General features: G+C 41.4%; 2 protein-coding genes across 2 annotated transcripts in view; one reads left to right on the top strand and one right to left on the bottom strand.

Annotated features, from left to right (window-relative positions):
- LOC129710355 (SWI/SNF-related matrix-associated actin-dependent regulator of chromatin subfamily D member 2-like) overlaps positions 1-9,726 on the top strand; it is a 44,212-nt gene extending 34,486 nt beyond the window's left edge. Inside the window, exons 12-13 of the mRNA XM_055657295.1 lie at positions 530-631; positions 4,983-9,726. Coding sequence (XP_055513270.1) covers positions 530-631; positions 4,983-5,036 — 156 coding nt within the window. The 3' untranslated portion in view covers positions 5,037-9,726. The remainder of the gene's footprint in view (positions 1-529; positions 632-4,982) is intronic.
- Positions 9,727-10,749: 1,023 nt separating this feature from the next.
- psmc5 (proteasome 26S subunit, ATPase 5) overlaps positions 10,750-26,643 on the bottom strand; it is a 32,086-nt gene continuing 16,192 nt past the window's right edge. The window contains exons 7-13 of the mRNA XM_055657294.1: positions 24,777-25,007; positions 19,396-19,522; positions 16,965-17,155; positions 15,929-16,027; positions 13,967-14,077; positions 12,880-12,966; positions 10,750-10,897 (exon numbers count right to left, since the gene is read on the bottom strand). Of these exons, the coding sequence (XP_055513269.1) occupies positions 10,844-10,897; positions 12,880-12,966; positions 13,967-14,077; positions 15,929-16,027; positions 16,965-17,155; positions 19,396-19,522; positions 24,777-25,007 (900 nt within the window). The 3' untranslated portion in view covers positions 10,750-10,843. The remainder of the gene's footprint in view (positions 10,898-12,879; positions 12,967-13,966; positions 14,078-15,928; positions 16,028-16,964; positions 17,156-19,395; positions 19,523-24,776; positions 25,008-26,643) is intronic.

The raw sequence follows: 26,643 nt of genomic DNA, 5'->3' as shown, positions 1-26,643 counted from the left end.
TGGCCCCTCGAGCTAGCACCGCCATTCAATATGATCATGACTGATCATCCGAAATCAGTACCCCGTTCCTGCTTTTTCCCCATATCCCTTGATTCCGTTAGCCCCAAGAGGTAAATCTCTCTTGAAAACATCCAGTGAATTGGCCTCCACTGCCTTCTGGGGCAGAGAATTCCATAAATTCACAACTCTCTGGGTGAAAAATGTTTTTCCTCATCTCAGTCTGAGGGAGCAACAGATGAGGCCAGAAGCTGAAGCAAATGATGGCGGCACAGTGGAGCAACGGTAGAGTTGCTGCCTCACAGCGCCAGAGACAGTTCGATCCTGACTACGGGTGCTGTCTGCACGGAGTTTGTACGTTCTCCCCATGTGACTTGCGTGGGTTTTCTCCGGTTTCCTGCCACACAGAGCAAAAACAAAGTTTTACGTTTGGTCTTTGCCCTCAGAAATACAATTCCAGCTCAAGTCACACAATAAGTTACACTTCACCTATGAAGATTCTTGGTTTAATGTCCCTCTGTATTGACTTCAGATTATGACTGATGTCACTGGCAACCCAGAGGAAGAGAGACGGGCTGAGTTTTACCATGAACCCTGGACACAGGAAGGAGTCGGAAGATTCATCTTCTCAAAGGTACTGCCAATAATTTATATATACACACACACACACACACACACACACACACACACACACACACACACACATACACACTCCACCACACACACACTCCCCCACGCACACTCCACCACACACACACTCCACCACACACACACGCTCCACAACACACACGCTCCACAACACACGCTCGCTCCACACACACACACACACACACGCTCCACGACACACACACTCCCCAACACACACACACACACACACACACACTACACATCCACCACACTCCACCACACACACACGCTCCACAACACACACACGCTCCACAACACACACACGCTCACACGCTCAACAACACACACACACACACGCTCCACACACACACACGCTCCACTCACACACACACGCTCCACTCACACACACACGCTCAACAAACACACACACGCTCCACACCCACACACGCTCCACTCACTCTCACTCCACACACACACACACACACACACACACAACACACACACACACACACACACACACACACACACACACACACACACACACACACACACACACACACACACACACACACACTCCACAACACACACACACACACACTCCACAACACACACTCCACAACACACACACTCCACACCCACACACCCACACACACTACACTCCACACACACACACCATTGCCTTTACTCTTTGTGATAAGCAGTGGAGTTTAGTGCTTCACATTACCGATTAACTTCTCATTCCATTACTCTGTACGCCGCTGATGTGCTCTGATTTAGAGTCAGTCATACAGCATGAAAGCAGGCTATTCAGCTCTACTTGCCCACGCCGACCAACATGCCCATCTACACTAGTCCCACCTGCCTCTATTTGGACCATATCCCTCTAAATCTATCCTATCCGTGTACCTGTCCAAATGCTTCTTAAATGTGAAAGAACCTGCCCTAACTACCTCCTCCGGCAGCTCGTTCCGTACACCCACCACCCTTTGTGTAAATTGGCAAATTCTAGCAGGTTAGAAGGATAGGACATGAAGAGGGGATTAGGCTATTACTGCAAAGCTGAGAAGAAAATGTTGAGACATTTAACAGGTTCGGCATTTCTGAAGGAGGAGAAAGTGCATTGACTGACGGGTCAATCACTTTCCTTCATGAAAGGTCATCGTGGATCGAGAGCAAGCTCCTTGTGCTCTCAAAAACCAGATTGCCAAGTCTCTAGTCACAATTCAGGTCTTTTGAAAGTTTGTGACAGCAGTGTTTTAAAGAGACTGCAATAGCTGGTGCTTTTTTAAAGTGGGGCAAGTGTAAGAAAATAAACTGGATAGTCAGTTTTTTTCCACACAGATGGTGGTTGATATCTGGATCGTGCTGCCAGAGGAGGCAGTGGATTCAGATACAACTTTTGTTTAAGACACATTTAGACATACTGTTGAAGGGACAGAACATAGCAGGATATGGGCAGACAAATGCGACACAGTGGCGCAGCCATCAGAGTTGCTGCCTTACAGCGCCAAAGACTTGGGTTCAATCCGGGTACTGTCTGTATGGAGTTTGCACGTCCTGCCCATGATTGCATGGTTTCCTCCCGCATTCCAATGATGTTGTGGTTTGTAGGATAATTGGCTCCTGTAAATTGTCTCCAATGTGTAGGATAGAACTAGTGCATGTGTGGTCGCTGGTCAGTGTGACTCAGTGGAACGAAAGGGCTGTTTCCACATTGCATCTCTAAACTAAAGATGACTGTTGTAACAGTCTGGGGGTGGGTGAGGTGGGGTTAGGTTTGGTAATTTTGCCAGTATGAACTTGGAGGTACTCAGTCTTCATGTCATGTTTGTGATGTGATGTAAAGGAACAATAAGTATTGAGACCTTGTGGATAATCGTCACGTTTGACCTTTGGAATCTGCAATTGGAGGAATGTCTGGGAACAGCATGTACTTTAGATGTCACGTTAGTCCGTTTGTTCCAGGATTTTTTCTTTCCACTCCATGAATCCCAACCTCTTCAAAGAAGTGAAAAACAAAGGCCAGCTGTGCAGTTGATTCCTTTGTTGGGAACCTGTTAATAGGTTCCAGGAGGCGGCACAGTGGCGCAGCTGGTAGAGCCACTGCCTCACAGCGCCAGAGACCTGGGTTCGATCCTGACCCCGGGTGCTGCCCATGTGGAGTTTGCATGTTCTGCCAGTTACCGCATGGTTTTCCTCCAGGAGTGCACTGGTTTCCTTCCCAGATGCCAAAGACATGCGGGTTTGTAGGTTAATTGGCCTCTGAAATTCTCCTAGGGTGTAGGGAGTGGATATGAAGGTGAGATAACATAGAACTAGTGTGGGCAGGTAATTGATTTGTCAGTATGGACTCAGTGGGCCGAAGAGCCTGTTTCCATGCTGTACCTCTAAACAAAACTAAAGGATAGGAAGAATGGAATATGTCCAGTAGTGGTGTAATGACTATGAAATGGAAATTAGTTTGATATTTAATATAGCAACATTCTTCGTCATGCGCATATCACAGACCCACTGTACTTCCTGGATGAAGTGTTCAGTTATGGATGAGCATGAAAGTCACTGTCTTGTGAACATCCAAGTTAGTTCACCAATACACCGCAAGTGTGATGGACTTTCAAAGCTCTCAGAGATGTTTGATACACCAAAACATTGCTTCAAAGGGAAATTCTTTCAGTCACAGATTCAAGCACTCGTATCGTAATAAACAGTTTCTTTCACCTCATTCTGTTCACATACTGTGAGGATAGGTGAGATCTGAATTGTGCACGGAGAATAGAAGGGCAAAGACTAGGCGCTCTTCATCCTCCTGGTGGTCACTCAACTTCATAAATTCATCATTTATAGGAGCAGAATTAGGCCATTCAGCCCATCAAGCCGGCTCTGCCGTTCCTTCACGGCTGATCTAACTTCCCCTCTCAACCCCTTTCCCACCCTTTCCCGCTTTCTCCTGCCTTCTCCCCATAACCCCTGTACTATTCATGAATCTGTCGAAGCAACGACAAAGTAACATCAACCAATATGGATATGGAAGGATACGGATCACATACAGTGCCCCCCATAGTGCACAGTCAGATTTTATTAAAGGTTATTTTTGTACATTTTGGTTTCACCATGTAGAAATTACAGCTGTGTTTATACTGTACATAGTCCTCCCACATAGTCCGACAGATCAGAAATACTCTTCAGGAGTCGGGTGTGGATTTGTCAATGATCACTGTCCACAGACGACTTCATGAACAGAAATACAGAGGATACACGGCAAGATGCAAACCATTGGTTAGCTGCAAAAATAGGATGGCCAGATTACAGTTTGCCAGTTCTAGTACTTAAAAGAACAACCAGTTCTGGGAAAAACTCTTGTGGACAGATGAGATGAAGATTAACATATCAGAGTGATGGCAAGAGCAAAATATGAAGGAGAGAAGGAACTGCCCAAGATCCAAAGCATACCATCTCATCTGTGAAACACGATGGTGGGGGTGTTATGGCCTGGGCATGTATGGCTGCTGAAGGTACTGGCTCGCATCTTCATTGATGATACAACTGCTGATGGTAGTAGCATAATGAATTCTGAAGTTTAGAGACACATCCTATCTGCTCAAGTTCAAACAAATGCCTCAAAACTCATTGGCCGGTGGTTTATTCTACAGCAAGACAATGATCCCAGACATACTGCTAAAGCAACAAAGGAGTTTTTCAAAGATAAAAAATGGTCAATTCTTGAGTGGCCAAGTCAATAACCCGATCTGAACCCAATTGAGCATGCCTTTTATATGCCAAAGAGAAAACTGAAGGGGACTAGCCCCCAAAACATACATAAGCTAATGATGGCTGCAATATAGGCCTAGCTGAGCATCACCAGAGAAGACACCCAGCTACTGATGATGTCCATGAATCACAGACTTCAAGCAGTCATTGCATGCAAAGGATATGCAACACAATACTAAACATGACTACTTTCATTTACATGACATTGCTGTGTCCCAAACAGTATGGTGCCTTGAAATGAGGGGACTATGTATAAACACTGCTGTAATTTCTACATGGTGAAACCAAAATGTGTAAAAATGGCCTTTATTAAAATCTGACAATGTGCACTTTAACCACATGTGATTTTTTTTATCCTATTACAAATCTCAAATTGTGGAGTACAGAAGCAAATAAATAAATGATGGGTCTTTGTCCCAAACATTATGGAGGGCACTGTACAGGTAGAAGAGATTAATTTAACTTGGTATCATGTTCAGCATGGACATAGTGGGCCAAAGCGCCTGTTCCTGTGCTATACTGTCATGTGCTAATACAGGGTCAAATTAGGCACATTGGATTAAAAATGTAATATTTTTCTTTCTGAACAGGTTCAGCAACGCAGACAAGAACTGGAACAAGTATTGGGAATACGTTTCACTTAGTGCCCCTTCCCCCCCCCTTCCAAAGAACTGGAACTCAACGTTACTTGCACTGCTTCCTTGACATCCAAGAACAACCTGGCTGAAGAACGAGTCACCAGCAGCATAGCTGCTCCTTACCAGGGACATTCCAGCACTATTTTTGTAAAGTCTTGACATTTTATTTTATGAAAAGAGAATTCAATACTTAAATGTAAACGCCCTCTCCCCTTCTCCTGCAGTGTTTAGTCAGAGGGCTACTAACATCTGCAGGAGCAAATCAACTAAAACTTTTTTTTTTTTAATTATTGCTTTCAATTCAAGGGTGTTCAGTCTATTTTTGATTATTTATGACCCCAGCAATTTCATTTGGCTGAAAGCCTTCTGGTATGGCCCAAATCTGCCTTTAGGTTTTCACCACAAAGAAACAGATTGCACAATCAGAGCTAGTTATCATAACCCCTGGAGCGCCCAGAATAGCTGGACAACTTCCTAAAGTGAAGGCATCGTAAACGTGAAGAGCAGGATCCCAATTATCCCCAGGGAATATTGAAGGGTGTTTTACATGCTTGAAACATTATTTCTGACAGCTGTGGTATCGTAAGGATAAAAACCACATTGTTTTGTTGTAAGTCTCTCCAGCACTTACAAGCAATCATAGTTTTGGATCATAGTTATGCCCAGAAATTCCTGTTTGCATTCTTGGTTAATGAATGCGTTCAGCGCTTAATGTCATAATTTCTGGGCTGTGGTGTTCTTTTTCTCTCGTTTAAATCTTTCAAACTTTGAACTTGTAGAGTCAGTAAAAAGTACTTTTGCATCTTTTCTGAGTACTGTGGGAACATTAGATTAGGACCAAGCACTGTCACTCTTTGTAGAGTTCAAAATCCTCTCAGTTTTAATCATTTTGGTCCTTTTGTGTATAAATTACGCAAGCTGGAATTGGAACAGGACATTACAGTTGCTAGCCAAGGTGATAGCAATCACATTTCATGAAGAATTATTTCAATCGCTGGAAAAAATGTATATATATTGCGTTACATGGACCACTCATCCATCAGATTAGTGATAAAGATGCACGTTACTCAGCTTGTCTCCTTGCAGTGACAATCCAAATTGCATTGCTCTCAGAAGAGAACGTCTCACGGTTTCTAGAGCTATATGCTGTGCCTTAAATCTTTATCAATATCCTGTAAGTTAGTTTATTACAAGGACATTTCTGTCAGTGTTTAAACATGTTGCAACTAAGAAAGTAAAATGTACCAGTGCAAAATGTGGTTTGAATTCAATCCACCAAAAATAACCTGGTATCAGAAATCGCACTAACGTTGCAGACGGTGAACACTGATGAGAGATGAATTTGATCTATAGTTTTGAAATAGATACTGTGTGAATATTGTGAAATCGAGATAAATTCTATTTAGTTTGTTTGAACTATGTAGGATACTCTGATTTAGCATGGTTTGAAGTTTACATAAGTACCGTTCTAAACATGTGTATTACCTGACGGTGCACTTCAAGGTATATGGAGAGTTTTGCGGACAAAATTCGTGCAGCAATCTTGAAGGGATGTGGAATGGGGTGATTTACATTTGTGTCGGCTAGCAAGGACCAATTTCTTCCAATTCACACTGTTGTGTGACTAGGGCTGATATGTAAATGATCATCAGGTTCAAGACAGTTGCAGAATGTGGAGATGAAAATGATAAATGTGTCTTTGTAGATTTTGTTTTCAGAAGTGATTAATTATTTCAAACTACTGTTTTATTGGTGTTCAAACTCGAAACATTCTTCCTTTTTAAGAAGTAAAACGTTGCAAATTGGTTCTTTGAAACTGCTAATCACCAGAATGTTTTTTAAACGCAAGCCTGAAAACATGTTGCCAGTCAGCAGGATTGCAAGCACTATAGCAACAGAATTGTAATAAGCATTTAACTTGATTTTAGGATTCGTCAACTCGATTTCAAATACACATCGTGCTTTATGCAAAGAATAATCAAAATGATGTTTGTCAGATCAGAGCCATATGGAAAATAATGCAGTTGGAATGCACTAACCAAAGCACTGATGCTCAGATAATGGAGCTTCTACTTTACTGAACAGAACCTACAACAACACTTAGGTTTCTGTTCAAGGCACAACTTGTACAACTCTGCACAGAGGTAGATCCAAACAATCTGAATAGGAAATGTAGAAACGAAGAACTGCAGATGCCGGTTTATACCAACCTTAGACACAAAGTGCTGGAGTAACTCGGCAGGCCAGGCAGCATCTCTGGAGAAAAGGGATCTGAAGAAGGGTCCGGACCCGAAACGTCACCTATCCGTTTTCTCCGGAGATGCTGCCTGAGCCCCTGAGTTACTACAGCACGTTGTGTCTATCTTTAATCTGAATAGGAATACTGATGAAATTTCCACGTATGGGATTGCAATCTCATGTTGTGTTTGGAGCTGTTTAATTTAGAAAGTTGCTTTCCAATAGTATTGCACAACTTATTTGTTTTGTTAAAAAATATATATAAAAAGTTTGTGTTCAGGAAGATAAAGGTTAAGGGTAACAAGAGCTGAATATTTCAGGTAAAAATAATTTTTCAAGTAAAATTGCAAGATGCAAATTTAAATGTTTCATCTGAATTCCAGATTTTTGCAAAGCTTTAGCTTTAAAAGTTTACAGTAATGATTGCTGTGTGTGTGCGCGCGAGTGTGGAATAGTTTAGCTGGGGTATTGAAATGCAGGGAAATTTGCTTGTGTGAGATTGTGTTAATTTAGAAGGTTGCAACAGGAGGGTATGTCTCTTAATTAAGTGTATCAGGCGTAATTAAACATCACACACAATCTGCACTTTGTACATAGCCTGTAACCCACGTCAGCCTTGATAAACCCATCAGCTAGTTTCCTTGATCATAAACCTTCAAGGCACATCTGGTTGTTAGCCCACTAAATCCATGCCAACTCCTTGTCAGGCACTCCGTTCAGTCCCATTTCCCCATAGCTCTGCAAATTACTAATTACTCTTCAATTTTTTCTCAAACTCTCAGCTCTGCAGGCTATTGCCTGATAATGCATTTTAGAAACTTTGTTTCAACCCTTTTGTGATTTATGTTGAAAATCTAAAATGCAAAAGTGTATTTTATTTGCAAGGTCTATGATCTATTATGGATCATTGCAGGCTTTTTAGGAAACATGTATTTCATCCAAATCAGCAAAGTTATTAAGTTTTTAATAATAATCTTCCCCTTACCATTACTTAAGGGGAGGTTCACACAATTCACCTCATTCTCCCCAAATAACTTGCATAAATGTAGCACAGTACGTGGATGCCGTTCTTTAAGAGTTTCTTCCCCTACACCCAAAGTCCTGCTGGTTCATGGAGTGCTACTCAGACGATATTACCAAAGTTTTTTAACTCCCATCGGGGATATTAATTGTAGCTTCCATCGTACTCTTAATATAGGTTGTACTGGTATCATAGCTGCAGTAACCCAGATTCAATTTTGACCTTCAGTGCTAACTAACTGGATTTTGTGTGTTCTCCCTGTAATGGGTGGGTGCTTTGCTTTCATTCCACGTCCCAAAGATGTAGCTTGGGAGCATCATTAGCCCCTAGTGCGCTGGCAAGTGGCATAAATCTGGGGAAGGTGGATGGAAATGTGAAGATAATCAAATGCATGATCGATGTGGACTTGGTGGGCCAAAGGGCCTGTTTCTATGCTGGATGACGGATTCAATATTTAACCAAATTAAAATTGAAATAATCCATCTATTTCATTTTATTACACTAGACATGGCAGCATGATCCGGACATTAGAATCCACCACTTAAACAGGGTCATTGTTTCAGTTCATGTGACTGAATACAAAGATCATTTAGAAAGGGCTCATCAGGGTGAGGTGGATCAACAGGTTATAACAGGAGACACTGAAAGTCTCCATTACAAACAGGCTCAGAATTCAAGTGCAATTAATTGAATTCCAGCACAAAAAAAGACACAGATCTGTTATATCCCCAGAACATGCAAAGCTAGGATAATTTCCAAGTGTAAAAAATGTGACTAACGAGAGACATTCTTCCTGTTATGTGACGCAGCCATTAGTGTAACAATCGTTAAGTGATGCTTTACACGTTTATATTTACAGATTTAAAAAATGTTTTTTATGGCTTTTATATTCAATGCAGTGGTGTGCAAGACTAAGGTACACAATATTTAAACTGCGAATGCCCGTATTAATAAGGTACTGGACTCGAGGTGAAATATTGATGCAGTTTAAAAATCGCATAGCTTTGTAACTAATGGAGGTTTAGCTGCCATCCATTCCCAAAGAGCTCATTGTTCTTTAGAGCAAATGTGACTGAGGTAGCCACATTCTGATTTTACGATGCAGCCGGTTTAGGCAAGCACTAGTTGATGGACTGCACTCCATCATTCAATGCTCGGAGCTTTGAATCCTTTAGTGGGCAGTAGGTATACAAAAAACATCGCAATGTTTTACTGGCTTGTTGGAACTCTGCTTCAATAGCAAATGTTTTGAGCATTTTTTTTGAAGCAGACTGCTCACTAGGCACAAAAATGATTAATGTTATTTTCCTTGTAATTTGATGTTTGTTGCATTTGGGACCACATTTGTACCAGAGCCAAAACAGATTACGCATATACACATTTTGCTGTAGAGGTTTTGTGTGGAAAATAAAGACAGTAAAGATCAGCTTCAGTTTATCTCATGTCTTGTGGTTTTTTCCCCCTCGGGTTGTGGAGGAGCAGAATTGGGTGAAACGCATACATTTCTGAAACTGGGCAGCTGGTAGAGCTGCCCCGTCACAACGGCAGTGACCCAGCTTCAGTGCTGACTTCGTGGGTTTCCGTTCTCATCCCAATGATGTAAAGGTTACATCTTTTTTAACCTAGTAGTTTAATTGGCCACTGGAAATACCCTCTAAAGATAAATGGTATAGGGTGGGGTGATGGGAAAGGATAGGATAAGAAGGGTGCTTGATCATCTATGTGATCTTGGTGGGCCCTCCAATTCTCTTCCCATGTTCTATCCGTGTGGCCCATGGAGGAGACCCAGGACAGAGAGGTCGGACAAACCTGAGCGGTATGATTTCTAATTTTGGTCAGTAACCCTGGCATTCACTCTCTGTCGCACCTGGAACGACTGCTTGGGTCCCAACGGAGTCGGGGGGGGAGGCTTGTCATCCTGATAGTTTTACTGTTCGTATCTGCTTGTTATCACCACCTTCACAGCCAGCAATGGACCATTGTGTGGGCTCTTTGGTCATTGGTGCTGGCTCTGTTCTGTACCTTTTCATGCCTCTGGTTTCCCTTCCCCCAACTCTGTCTGAATAAGGGTCTCAACTTGAAACATCACCTATTCCTTTCCCCAGAGATGCATGGCTTCCTGAGTTACTCCAGCATTGTGTCTATCTCTTGTATATCCAGTAACTACCCCAGATTGATTCTTGGGCCAATCAATCTAAACAACATACAACGAAAATTTTCCTTCTACCCAATGTTAAGACTTTTTTGGACGTGAGCAGGATTGGTACAAAAGTCTCGTGTTCCAACCTGGAGTGACCATTTCACTGTCTTTTTAGAGAATACAGAATCCTTACTTTTGTTGACCAAAGTAAATCATGAGAATTTTTTTTTTAAGTATGAAACATCGTTACTAGATGAATGTCCGGTACAGTTCAGGAATTAAAATCATTTTAGCAGCTAAATTAACCATTAACGAACACATTTCTTTTAATTACATTTATTAAAGACAAAGCTTCAAATCACTTGACATTTTCAAACGGTAAAGTCACTTGTCAACCAACTTCACTGCATGCAATTACTTCCAAAGCTTTTTGATGGACATGTTCTTCTCGCTGTCCTTTTGCATCACCTGCAATGAAAGGATAAGGTGAGTAAGCAACGTTATTGCAATGAAGAGCAGAGTATAAACTAAGTGGCCACAGTTAAACCAAGTCTAGAGAGGATTCATGGAATGCTATTAAAAAGGCTAAACAATTATTATTTTATTAGAAAACAATAACTTTGAGATTAAAGTTATCACACAATTTTGCTGAAAATAGAAGTGAACAACCAAGTTACAGGAGAGTGAATATCATCCTTTCATGTCAGCGAGAGAAAGTACGCCAAAGATAGACACACAAAGCTGGAGGAACTTAACGGGACAGGCGGCATCTCTGGAGTAAAGGATGGGTGACGTTTCGGGTTGAGATCCTTCTTCAGACCCGAAACGTCACCCATTCCTTCTTTCCAGAGATGCTGCCTGTCCCACTGAGTTACTCCAGCTTTTTGTGTCTACAGTTTAAACCAGCATCTGCAGTTCCTTCTTACACATGAAAGTAATCGTGTAATGTTGAATAATTGTAGTAACGAAGTAATAAATAAAACAAGGCTGATGAATAATTAGGAATGAACTTTTCCTAAGGATGCAAAGATCAAGCTGACAGGCATGGAATGAAGAGTGAGTGTAAATCAATACAACATTACACTGAAAAATGAGAAACCGCGGGTCCAATGCTAGAACCACCATGTAGACAAACGTGTGGAATATATTTTGGAAGAGTAAAGGAAATAATAAAATACATGAAATATGCTGCAGGTTGTGAATGAAGAGGGACTTTGAATTCCAATAACTCAAATGTTCAGTCAAATACAAGCCACAACATTTTTTGTTCTACAATTAGGATTGTAAGAGTAAAAGTGAAAGGTGTACAAAATATTTACTAAATTCAACCTCACAGCACTAGAGACCCGGGTTCAATCCCGATTTCTGGTGCTGTCTATGTGAAATTTGCCCGTTCTCCCTGCGAGCGCATGGGTCTCCTCCCTTATCCCAAAGACGTGTGGGTTTTAGTCTCATTAAACCCTAAAAAATTTGGCCCCAATGCATAGGGAGTGGATGAAAAACTGGGATAACGGAACCAACATGAACGAGTGATTGATGGGCGGTGAGCCAAAGAGCCTGTTTCCAAGCTGCATCTCCAAACTGAACCTGCCTAATTTTAGGTAACCCAGTTACTCTAAACATTTGTGGTGGCTCGTCAGTAACGACAATGGCGGGAAACCTGTGCGTGAATGAGTTTAAGGTTGAGAAGCTGTTGCCCTGTAACAACCCCACCGTCTTGGCCACAGAAGTTAGAGTCCAGTTGTATGAAAAATCATCACAGCTGGAGACCTCTTGGCTGCAGTGGATGGCCATGGGTTTAGTGCTCTGACTTGCGTTGCTGAGTCGCTTTTCCAGCCGTTGGTTCATAAAGATCTCTTCCGCCTGGTCCGCCAAAGCAGACTTTCCATGAATGATGAGCATGTCCCACAGATTGAACTGGAGTACATGGTACCAGTTGCAAGGCCATGCCTTGACCTGACCCTAAACATTACTCTAACCCTAAAGAACACACTTTTATTACACACAAGAACATGGATGGACAAATAACTATTATTTTCACTTATTCAGGGTTTGATATTGTAACTGATATCAATCAATTGAAAACATACTGAGAATTCCTCTCTATGTTGGGAAGAGTTCTGCTGTATATGTTTACATATGTTTTTGAGGGGACAATATGGCATATATTTGAGACAGTGATGTATGGCTATAGGATTAATTTTAGATTCCAGTCCCATTTGGCTGTATTACAAAATCACTGAGTCCAAGAAATAATTCTGCATTGTAGTTTATATTTCCTCTTACTGCCATCCTGAAGTATGTTGTCAGAATTCCTATAATCCATTCCACACATTCACAACTTGCATCACAAATCTTTCTGTGATTGTTGCACATTCCATTGTAGCCATGAAGCCAAATTACTGAATTCGCCATTACACCTGATTGATACAACCTTTACAGTCTCTTACCTTGGCCACTGCCATTTCAAAGTCTTCCTGTGTAACGTGAACTCTTCGTTCTCTCAAGGCATACATGCCAGCTTCTGTGCATACACCCTGAAAAATAAAGGCATCTTTAAAAAGACAATCCCGGACAATACTGGCGTCACCACTTGATCACAGAAATTCTACTACATTTTTAATAAGCCCTTTTAGAACATTTGTATTTTAATTGAAGCCTTACTGATCCACTATCACATTTAACTATTTAGCTAGTTATTTAACTAACGGTCCTTTGCCAGCAAGGTCAGTATTTCTGGCCCATCCCTTAAAAGGCAGATTATGGGATATCTGCTTTCACTGGTCAAAGAAAGAAACCTCAGACTTGAACAAAAAATTAACGCAATCACTCGAGTCGCAATCACTCGAGTTCGCCGTATGGTGCCTGACACTATATTACAAGTTCATTTATGAGGATGATGGGGAATTTTACTTGCATGGAGGGATTGAATCAACTGGAGTTGTCTGAAAAGATGTACAAAATGATGAGGCTTACAAACAAAGAAGTTTGTTTTAGCAGAGAGATATCAAACAAGGGTGAGAGATTTAAGGTTGAACAGTCAGAAAATATTTTATTTTAATCCAAGGTTGTGGATTTGAAATCGACTACCTGGTAGAAACTCCAATCATATTTTAAAAATACCTAGATGAATGCTGGTTGAATGAACGCTTGGGCGACAGGCTGCAAATCAAGAGATGTGGCAGCAATTTTAAATGGGTTTTTGGATGGCAGGGTCACAATGCTATACATTTTTACAATTCCAAATTAACAAAGGGTCAGAAATAGGGCATTATTTTCCTATGTATAAAAAACATCTGAGTTTCCATGTTCACAATTAAAGAGTCTGTGGGTACATTTGTAACAATGATACAAAACAGTAAAAATATTAATATCTTCCTGCTTTTCTGCTTCAAAGCAGATTTAACTGCAGTGAAAGTGTATTGTTAAGTGTACAACCCACGACAGGGCATTACCCACACAAATACATTTTATAGGGGGGCAGAAGGTGGAAAGGGGAAGCCGGAGGATTGAATAGGATTTACTACAGTCCCTGACCTTGACCTCTGCACCCGACGCTCCTGGCATTAGTTCAGCAATCTTGCGCAAATTGATGCCACGTGTTAAGTTCATCTTTCGAGAATGAATCTTCAGAATGTCAAGACGGGCCTGAGAAGAAGGGAGAGAGGGGGGAAGAAATGCATACAAAACAATTTTACCAAAAAAAAATTCAATTCTGAATCAAACACATTGGATGAACTCAATTTGCGAAGTTCACAAAATGAATCTGGGAACAATTGCTTTTTTGAACACAATAAGCAAACAACTAATCTAAACCAAATGAAATTTTACAAGTTATTGTAAATTAAAGTGCGATAACAAACTGACTGCCACTATTGTAGTAAATAAATATAAAAATGAGTCCTCATTTAATAAGCACCTTTGATTAAATAATTCAAAAAACTCAAGACGTTCGTTCCTTAAACAGGCAAATCTCTTAATTTTGCCGTTTTGGAATTAATAATTTTTCTTTGATTGTTAAGAAATGTAAATGAAAGTTTAAAAAAAAATCCTGGAAGTTCTGCAAACCTTCAGCAGATCAAACAGTATCTATGGACAAAGAAATAGAATTAATATTTCAGGTCTATTTCAGAGCCTAAATTCTGATAAAGGGTTTTCAACTTGAAGTGTTAAATCTGGTTCTCATTCCAGACTCTCCTTCACTTCTCTATGAGTTACAACCAAAGCACATGGATGAAGAGTATCAATTTGTGAACACAGCAGTTGAATGACTGACATTAACACAAGATATTTATCTGTCCAAAAAAATCTTCTCTCCCACCTTGATTCTATCTACTCCTCATGCACACACTCAACCAACTGGTTTTTGCATCCGGTTCCATCTGACCTCAACCTCCCTCATCTGGTTCCATTTATCACCAGCACGACCAGGGCGAAGCCAAATGAAAACTCGAAGAACAACACCTCATATTACATCTGAAGAAACGTCTCGACCAGAAACACCACCCTGCCTTCCCTCCAGAGATGCTGCCTGTCTGCTAATTTACTCCAGCGTTTTGTGTCTATCTGCAGTGTAAACCAGCACTTGCAGTTCCTTACATTATTATTATTAAATCATTGAAAACATTAGCGACGCAGTGGTGCTGGTTTCCAACGGGCAATCACCGCCGCATATGACACCAGGGTAGTTAACAACTCAATGGTATGAACATTGAACTTTCCAATTTCAGGTAGCCCATTCTCCCTATGCAGGGTTTTGACCCAAAACTAGACATAAAGTGCTGGAGTAACTCAGCGGGTCAGTCAGCATCACTGGAGAAAAAGGATGGGTGACATTTTGGGTCGGGACCCTTCTTCAGACAGAAAGTAGAGGGAGGGAACTGGAGGTTAAAATAAAGGCCAGAACAAAGCAGGGCTGGCAACTGATGGCCAAGGAAGGGTGGAGCCCATAATGTCCCATTGTTTGCTGGGGACGGGGTGATAATGAAGCGTTTCAAACGGAAATGTTGATCATTCCTTTCCATCCACAGATGCTGCCTGAGCTGTTATGTATCTCCACAGATTGTTTTATGTTCCACATGCCCTTTCTTCCTTTCTTTCTATTCTTCTGATCTATTCAAGTTCTCTCCCACCACCCCCCTCCCCCCCCACTTCTTTCTAACCAACACACCCCACCTGAGCCCCCCAATGACCAGTGACATTCTCCACCGCACCAGGTCCCATCTGCCTTTCGCCACACTCAACCCACTGGGTCTCCTATCCCCTTCCCCAACTTGTTCCATCTGCCCATCTGGTTCGATTTATGACATTCCTTCCTTATCTGATTCCAGAAACTGCTCCCCTTCTGAGTTTCTAAAGAATGTCATAGTTGTATGATCAAACGCTGATGGTGCAAGTCAGGAAGCACCAGACTTTTTGAATTTTTTTTGCAAGCTGATGAATTAAAAACAAAAAAATCATCACCATCTTCCAAACCATATGGTACAATTCCCAACTCACCTCTTCATTTGGAGGAGGAAATTCTATTTTCCTGTCAATTCGTCCTGGTCGCAGCAGTGCAGGATCGAGGATATCAATTCTGTTTGTTGCCATGATTACCTGGGCAGAACATGGAAACAGATGAAGAGACTCGAATCATAATTCACCAAACTAATATACTTCCTGAATAAATTGAATGGAATGTTTCTATCTGGCATGACACCAACCACGCATTCCTTCTACTTGCTCAGTATTTAATTGATCAGGCAGAGTCCTACTCTCATCTTCAACCCAATGCCAGGCTCAACAGCTTGACCAGGGCTCCAATGGATGCACAAAGAAAGTGCAGGAAGGAACTGCAGATGCTGGTTTGTACCAAAGATAGACACAAAATTCTGGAGTAACTCAGTGAGTCAAGCATCATCTCTGGAGAAAAATAATCGGTGATGTTTTAGTTGGAAGTAGGGTTCCGACCAGAAATGTCACCTACTCTTTTTCTACAGAGATGCTGCCCGACCCGCTGAGTTACTACAGCATTTTGTGTCTGTCTTCAGTATACACAAAGAAATGTTCTTCTCCACATAAACAGCAGTGACACACAGGAGACAGCATAATTATAACATGGCATAGTGGTGCAGCTGCCTCGGATCACCAAAGACATGACCGTATGTGCTTTTTGCGCGGAGTTTGCACATACTCCCAGTGACGGCATGCATCTCCCTCCAGGTGCTCTGGTTTCCTCCCACATCGCCAAGACGTGCAGATTTGTAATTTAATTGGCCTCTATAAATTGCCTCTAATGTGTAGGGAGTGGATGAGAAAGTCAGATAACATAGAACTAATGTGAATGGGTGATCGATGATTGACATGGACTGGCTGGGCCGAAGGGCCTGTTTCCATACTGTATTTTTAAACTTAAACTAAACGTATTGTTTGAGTTCTGTTGTATGGAAGGTAGTGATACTCACCTCCACGTACCCAGCATTATAAGGTTACAAACAGACTTTTGCCACTTTGACAGTACCTCCCAGCAACATTTGGCAAGATTAAACTGTACCTTAATATTCTTAGTGGCTTCAAACCCATCTAGCTGGTTGAGAAGCTCCAACATAGTGCGCTGCACTTCACTATCACCACCAGAACCTCCTTCCAACCGCGATGAACCAATAGAGTCAATTTCATCCATGAAGATAATAGATGGAGCGTGTTCCCTGGCCATGACAAACAACTCGCGTACCATGCGAGCACCTGTAAAAGCAATGTATAAACCCATGGTCTAGTTTTTAAATCATTATAAATATCATAGATGGTAATTATTTTGTTAATTATAGATAGATGAGAATTCAATAACAAATAGAGACAGATTTATGTCATATTTATGACAGATTTCAGGAATGTCTTTTGTAACCTCAAGACTTTCTAAGGCACTAGGTAAACAATGCAAGTATTCTTGGAAGACCTCACAAGTTTTGGTGTCTGTTAATCAGATTAAAGGCAATATTTTTTGAAATATCTCAAGATGACAATGGTGCAGACAATTCAGATGAGAAAAGCACCAGATGAGAGCTAAATGAGACTTCCTAAAATGGCTCCAAACACCAGGAAGTAATGAACTTATATTGCTCCATTTTCAATATTGGTTCACTTACTACCATTTAACTCTTATTGCCGAATATTAGTATTTCCTGCAGTAACTGAACTGGTTCCTTGGACAGCTGTGATACAGGTTGCTGTGCTAATGGTGTCCCAGATAACCGTGCGAATAGTAAGGAGTCGCTCCTGCAGAAAAACTCCTTTGATGCATTAGGTCACTGAGTCAGTGTCACACTTGCTCAGGATAGGAGGAAATAAAAAGCAGAACTCCTACTATAGATTATTATCTAAAACCCCCCCAACTGAAGTACTGATGTCTGGATATCAGATTTAAAAACCCACAAATGTGCCTATCACGTATCTTCTTTACATCACTGTTGAGCAGTCTTACCATCTGGGCAGGCACAAGTACCCATGTAGTGTCAGAAAGCAGTTAACACCCATGGAATCATGCCTCTGCAGGGACAACTGATTTAACAGAGTCAAGAGTGTTTTATTGTCATGTGTACCAGATAGAACAATTAAATTCTTACTTGCTGCAGCAAGTAAGGGGGGTGGCAAGTGAAATACAATCCATTTACCAGGGAAATGCCATGGTATCATCCTGAACCTTTCTATCAACAACCCAGAGAGCGGGCCTGAGCTACTATCTTCTTCATTGGAGATCCTCAGACTATCTTTAATTAGACTGTACCTTGCACTAACCACCGTTCCCTTTATCATGTATAGATTGTAATCATGTATCGTGGTTCTACTGACTGGACAGCATGCAACAAAAGCTTTTCACTTATCCTCGTACACGTAACAATAAACTCGATCAAACCTTGTTTATGTAAAGGACCAATTTATCACAGTAATATCAATGAGTTAACAAATTAAAATTAATCTCTGTACTCTCCCCTGAATGTGATGTGTGCAGTAAAGTGGAAATAGTGCACAGTAACCTGAATTTCTACATTGTCAGTTTAGATCCTTTGATAGCAATCAACCATTTATTAAAGATTTAAGTTTGGTTCCGATGCATGTACTTGGGTAAATCCCGTGCATGCATGCATCTCGTGCATGCATTCATGTATAAAACAGACAAGTTAATGAATTGCTGTGTACATTTAGGGCAAAATAACTGGATTAAAAAATAGTCAGTGTGTGGGAACATTGTCCTTGCTGGTATTGTCTTGTGTATCTGGATATCCTTGTTGTGGCATACCTACAATGATACAGGAAGGTAAATCTTATAGGGGTGTATAAGGTCATGAGGGATATAGATAGGGTGAATTCAGTCTTTTACCCAGAACAGGGGAATCATATACCAGGGCACATGGGTTTACGGTGCAATGTGAAAGATTTAATAGGACCACGAGAGGTTTCCACATAGTTTCCACATATACCCACCACAGGTGGGTATATGGAGCAAGCTGGCAGAGGAGATAGTTGAGGCAAGTACTATAACCACATTTACATGACAGGTACATGGATAGGAAAGTTTTGGACGGATATGGGCCAAACGTGGGCTGGTAGGACTAGTGTAGAGGGGGACCTGGGTCAGCATGGGCAAGTTGGGCTGAAGGGCCTATTTCCATGCTGTATGACACTGAAAGATTGCCAAAACTCTTACCACCAAATCACTTGAAGGAAACCAAGGAGAGCGAGAGAGATAGAAAAAACAAAACGTAGAATATAAATTGGCATATAATGTATGATTTCTCCAGCACACTTTGTCTGGCTTAAGTTTAAACGATTGTCTTTCGAGTCGGAATGATGTGGATTTGAAATGGCTCAATTTCTTGGGCATTACAAGAGTGTCGCACTTTGGTGCAAATCCTGGAGCGTATTACACATAGCATTAAAATAGCATAATTGAAAGGGAACATTAAATAGCCTGATCAAACACATACCCTCCCCAATGAATTTCTGCACAAGTTCAGAGCCAGAAACGCGGATAAACGTGCAGTCAGTGTGATGGGCCACTGCTCTAGCTAACAGAGTCTTCCCAGTTCCTGGAGGTCCATACAGCAGCACACCCTGCAATACATCAATTCACAGAATTTAATGAGTTTTTTTCCCAATAAAATAAATTAGTTAACCACATCATCGAGAAAATAACATAAATATATACAAATTAGGAGCAGCCCCCCCCCCCCGAGCTTTTTCCTCAAAGCAGCACAAGGTACAGAACTGATGCCATTTATAACATAGAAAATATAGTTAAGGCAACTCATTGCTGAGGGTGGCACAGTGGCACAGCTGGTGGAGCTGCTGCCTCACAGAGCCAGAGACCCAGGTTCGATCCTGACTTCAGGTGCTACCTGGGTGAAGTTTGCATGTTCTCCCCGTGCTCGCGTGGGTTTCCTCCGGTGCTCCGGTTTCCTCCCACAAGGTTCGCAGATTAACTGGCCTCTGTAAATGGCTCCTCGTGTAAAGGGGGTGGATGCGAAAGTGGGGTAACATAGAACTAGTGTGAACGGGTGATCGATGGTCGGCGTGGATTCGGTGGGTGAAGGGCCTGTTTCCATGCTGTATTTCTAAACTAAACTGATCTGAAGCCAATAATATTCATACACAGGAAGCAGGACATGTCATGTTAAGATATGGTTAACAATACATTTTCAGCTGTTAGCCCATTCCCACCGATTTACAGCATAGACTTGGGAAAGAAATTGCCTCTCAGATTCTGAGCTTGTTTAGACCTAATGCTGGCACACCACCCTGGCCGAGTTCCCATTTCACTCCTGCCATTGGGAAGACGATGTAGGAGCCTGAAAACCGCAAGGTCCACGTTCAGGAGCAGCTTCTTCCAAACAAACATCAGACTAATAAACACTAGAACATCCAACTGAGACTAGGGGCATAGTTTTCGTCTTTTTATATACTGAATATAGTTTATATTCTAAAATTCCAAATGCAAGTAGCTTTTGGCTCTGTAGCCCTCGAACCAGTTTATTCAGTTTAAATAAACATGGCACTTTGTGAAATGCATAAATAAAATTGCATTTCCATGTATATATCTGTTGAGCTGCTGGAAGTGAGGATCTCATTGCTCCATTTCAGGGCATACGACAATAAAACATGCTTGATGGATCCAAGACTGCCGACTTCAAAGACTGAAGCAAATTCTTTTGCTGTAGTGAGATGTTTTGTTTATTTGTGGTTTTAGTTAGTTTTGTTTAAACATTTATTTTCAGTTATACTTTAATATCAATTATTACAATCTACTAAAGCTTATAAACACTTCTCCAGCTGTCAAAGGGGGGCAGGGACATTTCAGAAACTGGGCCTCTTCACAGTCCCATGGAGTGCCATCAGTGCTGGGGTCATATGAATGAGGAATGCTGTAGGCCAAGGAAGCCGGTCTTGTACAACCAGCCTTATAAATATGGCAATGGGTGGAAATTATTGAATGAGGTTCAGGTTAAAACATGGGTTCAGATTCAATTTCTTTGACAGGATACTTCTGCAGTTGTATAGGGCTCTGGTGAGACCACATCTGGAGTATTGTGTACAGTTTTGGTCTACTAATTTGAGGAAGGACATCCTTGTGATTGAGGCAGTGCAGCATAGGTTCACGAGATTGATCCCTGGGATGGCTGGACTGTCATATGAGGGAAGATTGAAAAGACTAAGCTTGTATTCACTGGAGTTTAGAAGGATGAGGGGGTTTCTTATAGAAACATATACAATTATAAAAGGACTGGACAAGCTAGATGCAGGAAAATGTTCCCAATGTTGGGCGAGTCCAGAACCAGGGGCCACAGTCTTAGAATGAAGGGGAAGCCGTTTAAGACTGAGGTGAGAAATAGCTTTTTCACCCAGAGAGTTGTGAATTTGTGGAATTCCCTGCCGCAGAGGGCAGTGGGGGCCAAGTCACTGGATGGATTTAAGAGAGAGTTAGATAGAGCTCTCGGGGCTAGTGGAATCAAGGGATATGGGGAGAAGGCAGGCACGGGTTATTGATTGGGGACAATCAGCCATGATCACAATGAATGGCGGTGCTGGCTCAAAGGGCCGAATGGCCTCCTCCTGCACCTATTTTCTATGTTTTTTGATACCGTAGCCCTGCAAAATTGCTGCAGGCTCAGGAGAAACCTACAACAGGTAGTTCTGCTATAATGCAAGTTTCCACAGTGCTAATTGGATATAACACAAGTGGTGAATTAGGGAACACTCTTTGTACTATGTGGTCCAAATTGGTCATAACACAATTTTGATGGGGAAATGGAGAACCATTTGAAAGGTTCTTTGGAAATTGTGAAGCAGAAAACAAAAACTGTCTTGGGGGTGAAAAAATCTTTGCTAAATAAAACTGTTTCCTTCTAACCTTCCGTGGTAATCGGACATCATTATCTCTTAAGAACACAATCCGTCAATCAGCTTCATTGTAGATGGTCACTGAAACTGACAAGCAATTGTCAATTCCTTTCACTTGTGCGATGATAATCTATTAAACTATGTGACTTTGATTCCGCTGTGTGGGATGTTTATGTTAAAGTCTATCATGTGTTGTGTTCTTTTTTATTCGTATGGCTGTAAGATGACCTAAACTTCACTGTACCAATTGGTGCATGTGACAATAAATGTCTCTTCAAGATTCAAGATTCAATTTAATTGTCAATTGGACCCCTTGAGGTCCAAACGAAATGCCGTTTCTGCAGCCATACATTACAAACAAATAGACCCAAGACACAACATAATTTACATAAACATCCATCACATCGCTGTGATGGAAGGCCAAAAAAACTTATCTCTCCACTGCACTCTTTCCCCCCCCATGTCAAAGTCAAAGTCAAAGCCCCCGGCTGGCGATGGCGATTGTCCCGCGGCCATTAAAGCCACGCCGGATGGTGCAAGGTCGCACACCGGGTTCTTGATGTTAGAGCCCCCGACGTGCGCTCGCAAAGTCCCGCGGCCATTCCAAGCACGGGGCAGTGCTGTAAGGCCCCGCTCATGGTGCTCTTCAACCCCGCAACTCGGGCGGGAGTAGTCGCCGTTGCGGGAGCCCTGAAAAGCGGTCTCCCTCCAGGGACCCGCGGGCTCCCGGTGCCGCCGTCCGCCAGACCCGCAGTTGCAGCCTCCGAATCTCCGGAGGTCGGGCCGCAGCAGCAGCAGCGCTCCACCACCGCTCCACCCGCTCTGGACTCGGCCAGCTCCGCGACGGTGAGGTAAGTCGTCGGCACCAGAGTCCCCGGTCTTCTCCTGTTGGAGGCCGCTCCTCGTTGCAGCCCCAACGGCAACGGAGACCCGACAAAGAAAAGGTCGGGTCTCCCGTGCAGGGAGAGATTAAAAGTTACCCCCTCCCCCCACACACACCCCAACAAAAAATAACAAAAACTACATCGAAACATAGACAAAAAAATAATAAAAACGCAGACGGGCTGCAGAGGCCGCTGCTGACGAGTCGCGCCGCCTACCGCCTCTTGAATCTTGATATACGGCCTTTAGTATCTTTAGCTCACAATAACAAAAACAAACTTATAGCTATTAAAAAGACCTTGAATTTTGTAAATGCTGCAGGGAAAATTAATTATTTTTTGTTGCTTATTATGGTATTTACAGATTACTATGTTTATGTTACTTGTAAAACAAATAACTTTTGAAAATAACTTTGATTTATAATAGGAATCTATCAAAAAGTTTGAAAAATAGTCCTGAAACCAAGTTTAAATTCTGACTTGAAAATCGCCTATTCTGTGGCCCAGTTTGGAGGAGAGCTATTACTAAAATTCCAAATGCAAGTAGCTTTTGGCTCTGTTGCCCTCGAACCAGTTTATTCAGTTTAAATAAACATGGCACTTTGTAAAATGCATAAATAAAATTTTGACTGACTTTATAAGGTTTCAATCTCCCATAGAATTCCTCCTCGATATACCATGCCCATCAATGGATACCTTACTGGAATATTAAGATTTTCAAAAGACTTCTATTACAGAAGTGTTTTTTTGGTGGAGCTTGGTTGCTGATTGCTATTTGATGGTCATTTTGAGGCCTTTTAAATTAAAGTAGCTGAGAAGTGAGACGTGACTATAGAGCAGCAGCCGAACTGTCCCATAAATATCCAGAGTGGAATTGTACACAAAGTACTTGGACATTGTACAAATCTGTGGCCAGCCAATATTTTTCACATTAACTGGATCTCTTCAGAAATAAAAATCTCCGTTCAGATCAGTTTAATTTATTGTCACGTGTACCGAGAAAGTGAAAAGATTTTGTTGCCTGCTATTCAGTTAGCAGAAAGACAATACTTGATAACAATCGAGCCATTTACAGTGTATAGATACATGATAAGGGAATAACATTTAGTGCAAGGTAAAGCCAGCAAACTCCAATCAAGGATAGTCCGAGGGTCACCAAAGAGGTAAATAGTAGGTCAACACTGCTCTACACTGCTTCACGCTGCTTTTTAGTTGATTGCCGATACAATATCAGCAAAAACAAGTAGCTAGTCTGAAAACTGATGTTGAAACAAGGAACTGCAGATACTGATTTACAAATACACAGAGTGCTGGAGTAACCTAGTGGGTCAGGCAGCATCTCTGGAGAACATGGAAAGGTGACTTTTCGGGTCGGGATCTTTGTTTACACTGATATTCTATAAGATGAGATGACAAAAAATACGTTTAGTGGACTGAATATCCTAAGTGAATATTCCCTGAAAATTTCCAGCACATATTCCAAAAGAAAAATTACTTCTGAAACTAATTGTACTCATGAAAGATTTTAAAATATGAAATTATAGAAAATGATAATCTTCATATTTAAGCAATGAAGTGGAGTCAAGGAAAGCATTCATGTCGTGGCCCAGTTTCCACCAATCTTTCCACCACTACGCACAAGTGGCGCAGCGGTAGAGTTGCTGCCTTGACAGCGAATGCAGCACCAGATACCCTGGTTCGATCCAGACTACGGATGCTGTCTTTGGGCATTTTTAAAGCAGAGTGATAGTTTCTTGATTAGTAAATAAGGGAGATGGCAGGAGAATGGGGATGAGAGGAAAAGATAGATCAGCCATAATTGAATGACAGAGTAACGTCGATGGGCCGAATAGCCTAATTCTGCTCCTATGACTTATGAACACAGAAATATCAAAGCAAGTTATGGCATAAATTCCTAATTTAAAGTTTAGTGGTTGCCAAATTCAAACTGTTGCTACAAAGTACTTCTTAGCTAACACAAGCTGGTCTGTTAATAAATTAAAAATCTAATATTGAGATTTAAAGTTCAAAATTATGTGAGGTATAACAAAAGGAAACAAAAAAAAGATAAAAGGGAAATGTGTACTTGCCTTCGGCTGAGCAATGCCAAGAGCTTCAAACAGTTCAGGATGCTTCACAGGCAGTTCAATAACCTCTTTGATCTCCTTGATTTGTTTGTCTAAGCCACCTATCATTTCATAGGTAGAATCCGGAACTTTCTCAACCATCATGAGAGACACCAGAGGGTCCACTTTGTTGGGCAAGATTTTGTGAAGCGTGTAGCTATCATTTCTCAATGCCACGCGACAGTTCGGAGTTACCTTTAAACGTAAATTAAGTTATAGTTTTACAACACATAAATTAAGTTAAGCTGAACAACACAGTTACCGATCATGTACAGAAACAAAAGATGAAATTCTTGAAATTTTTCTTAAGAATTCTTAAGAAAGTCTTGATAGGTGCATGGAAGTGAAGTGAATAGTTGGATATGGATCACGAGCAGGCAGATGAGCTCGGTTTAACTTTGCATCATGTTCAGCACAAACATTGTGTGGCAAAAGGCCTGTTTCTGTGCTGTACTGTGTTATGTTCTACTATGTATAAGTATCTGTTAGCAAACATACTGCCAATATGAAATAGCTACATTCCAGACAGCAGGCTCAAATTTCATAAATTCATAAGTTCTAGGAGCAGAATTGGGCCATTTCGCCCATCAAGTCCACTCCGCCATTCAATCATGGCTGACTTATCTATCGCTCTCACCCCCATTCTCCTGCCTTTGTCCCATAACCCCCGACACCCTCTCACTCAACTTGACCCTCTCTTATGTCTCTCTCCAGAAATGGCTGAACAGAAGACAGAATCATGCCTGCTGATTTGAAGAGGTTAGATTACATCTTAAATCTTTTAATATCAAATGATTTAGTCATGCAATATTATCTAAAAAATAATTTTAGCACTGATCCAGGCTTCGCCAATAAATTGAGTTAGAATCTCCCAATGCACGTCAGACTTTCAAAGGTTGGTTTAAGTCTATGAAAGATTGATTTTTATAAGACCCCAAAACATTCTCTGCATTTTGATAGCTAACAACATGACAATACATCAATTCTAATAAACCCACCATGCACTCCATCTACATTTTATATGCATACTCCCTCACCCTCGACGATGTGAAATTCAAATCTCAAACAACATCTATTTGCAACATAATAAGGCTCAATAAAGGCATTTCAAAACTACTGAAAGTAATCAATCTAAACTTAGAACACTCATAAATCAACCTTTACAATTTCATTCAATAGATGACTGGCCATTGCTGCAACACGATATATATTCTGCACCCTGGTATTTTTCTTTTTGAACTAGCTGTTGTACGTGTATAAGACTTGATTATACTCATATGACTGGACAGCACACAAATAAAGCTCTGTATCTCACCAAAATTGACAGTAATAAACCAATACCAACTAATCCGCATAGCTACAAGCAAACATATCTATTCCTGTTTAAAATGAAAATGACACACTGGCTCATCTATTGGCATCTGTTGAGTATAGAACAATACAGCACAGGAGCTATTCTACATTTTCTTTGAACTTGATCTCTTCCACTTCCTTATCTCTGTAACTCCCTCTCCCCTAACGCTCAGTCCGAAGTAGGTTCTCGACCCAAAACGTCACCTCTTCCTTCTATCCAGAAATGCTGCCTGTCCCGCTGAGTTACTCCAGTATTTGGTGTCTATCTATGGGAACATGCCCTTTGGTCCATGATGCCAGTGCCAGACATGCCTGGATAAACTCTTATCTGCTTGCACATGATCCATATCCATCCATTCCCTGCATATCCATGCACCTATCTAAAAGCCTCTTAAACCCACCATCAAATCTGCCTCCACCACCACAACTGGCAATGCGTTCCAGGCACATATCTGTGTACAAAAATCCTGCCGCGCCG

The sequence above is a fragment of the Leucoraja erinacea genome, chromosome 27 (assembly GCF_028641065.1).
Source record: "Leucoraja erinacea ecotype New England chromosome 27, Leri_hhj_1, whole genome shotgun sequence".
Lineage (NCBI taxonomy): Eukaryota > Metazoa > Chordata > Chondrichthyes > Rajiformes > Rajidae > Leucoraja > Leucoraja erinaceus.
The sequence above is the reverse complement of the archived record's forward strand: the minus strand, read 5'-3'. Positions and strand labels throughout refer to the sequence as shown.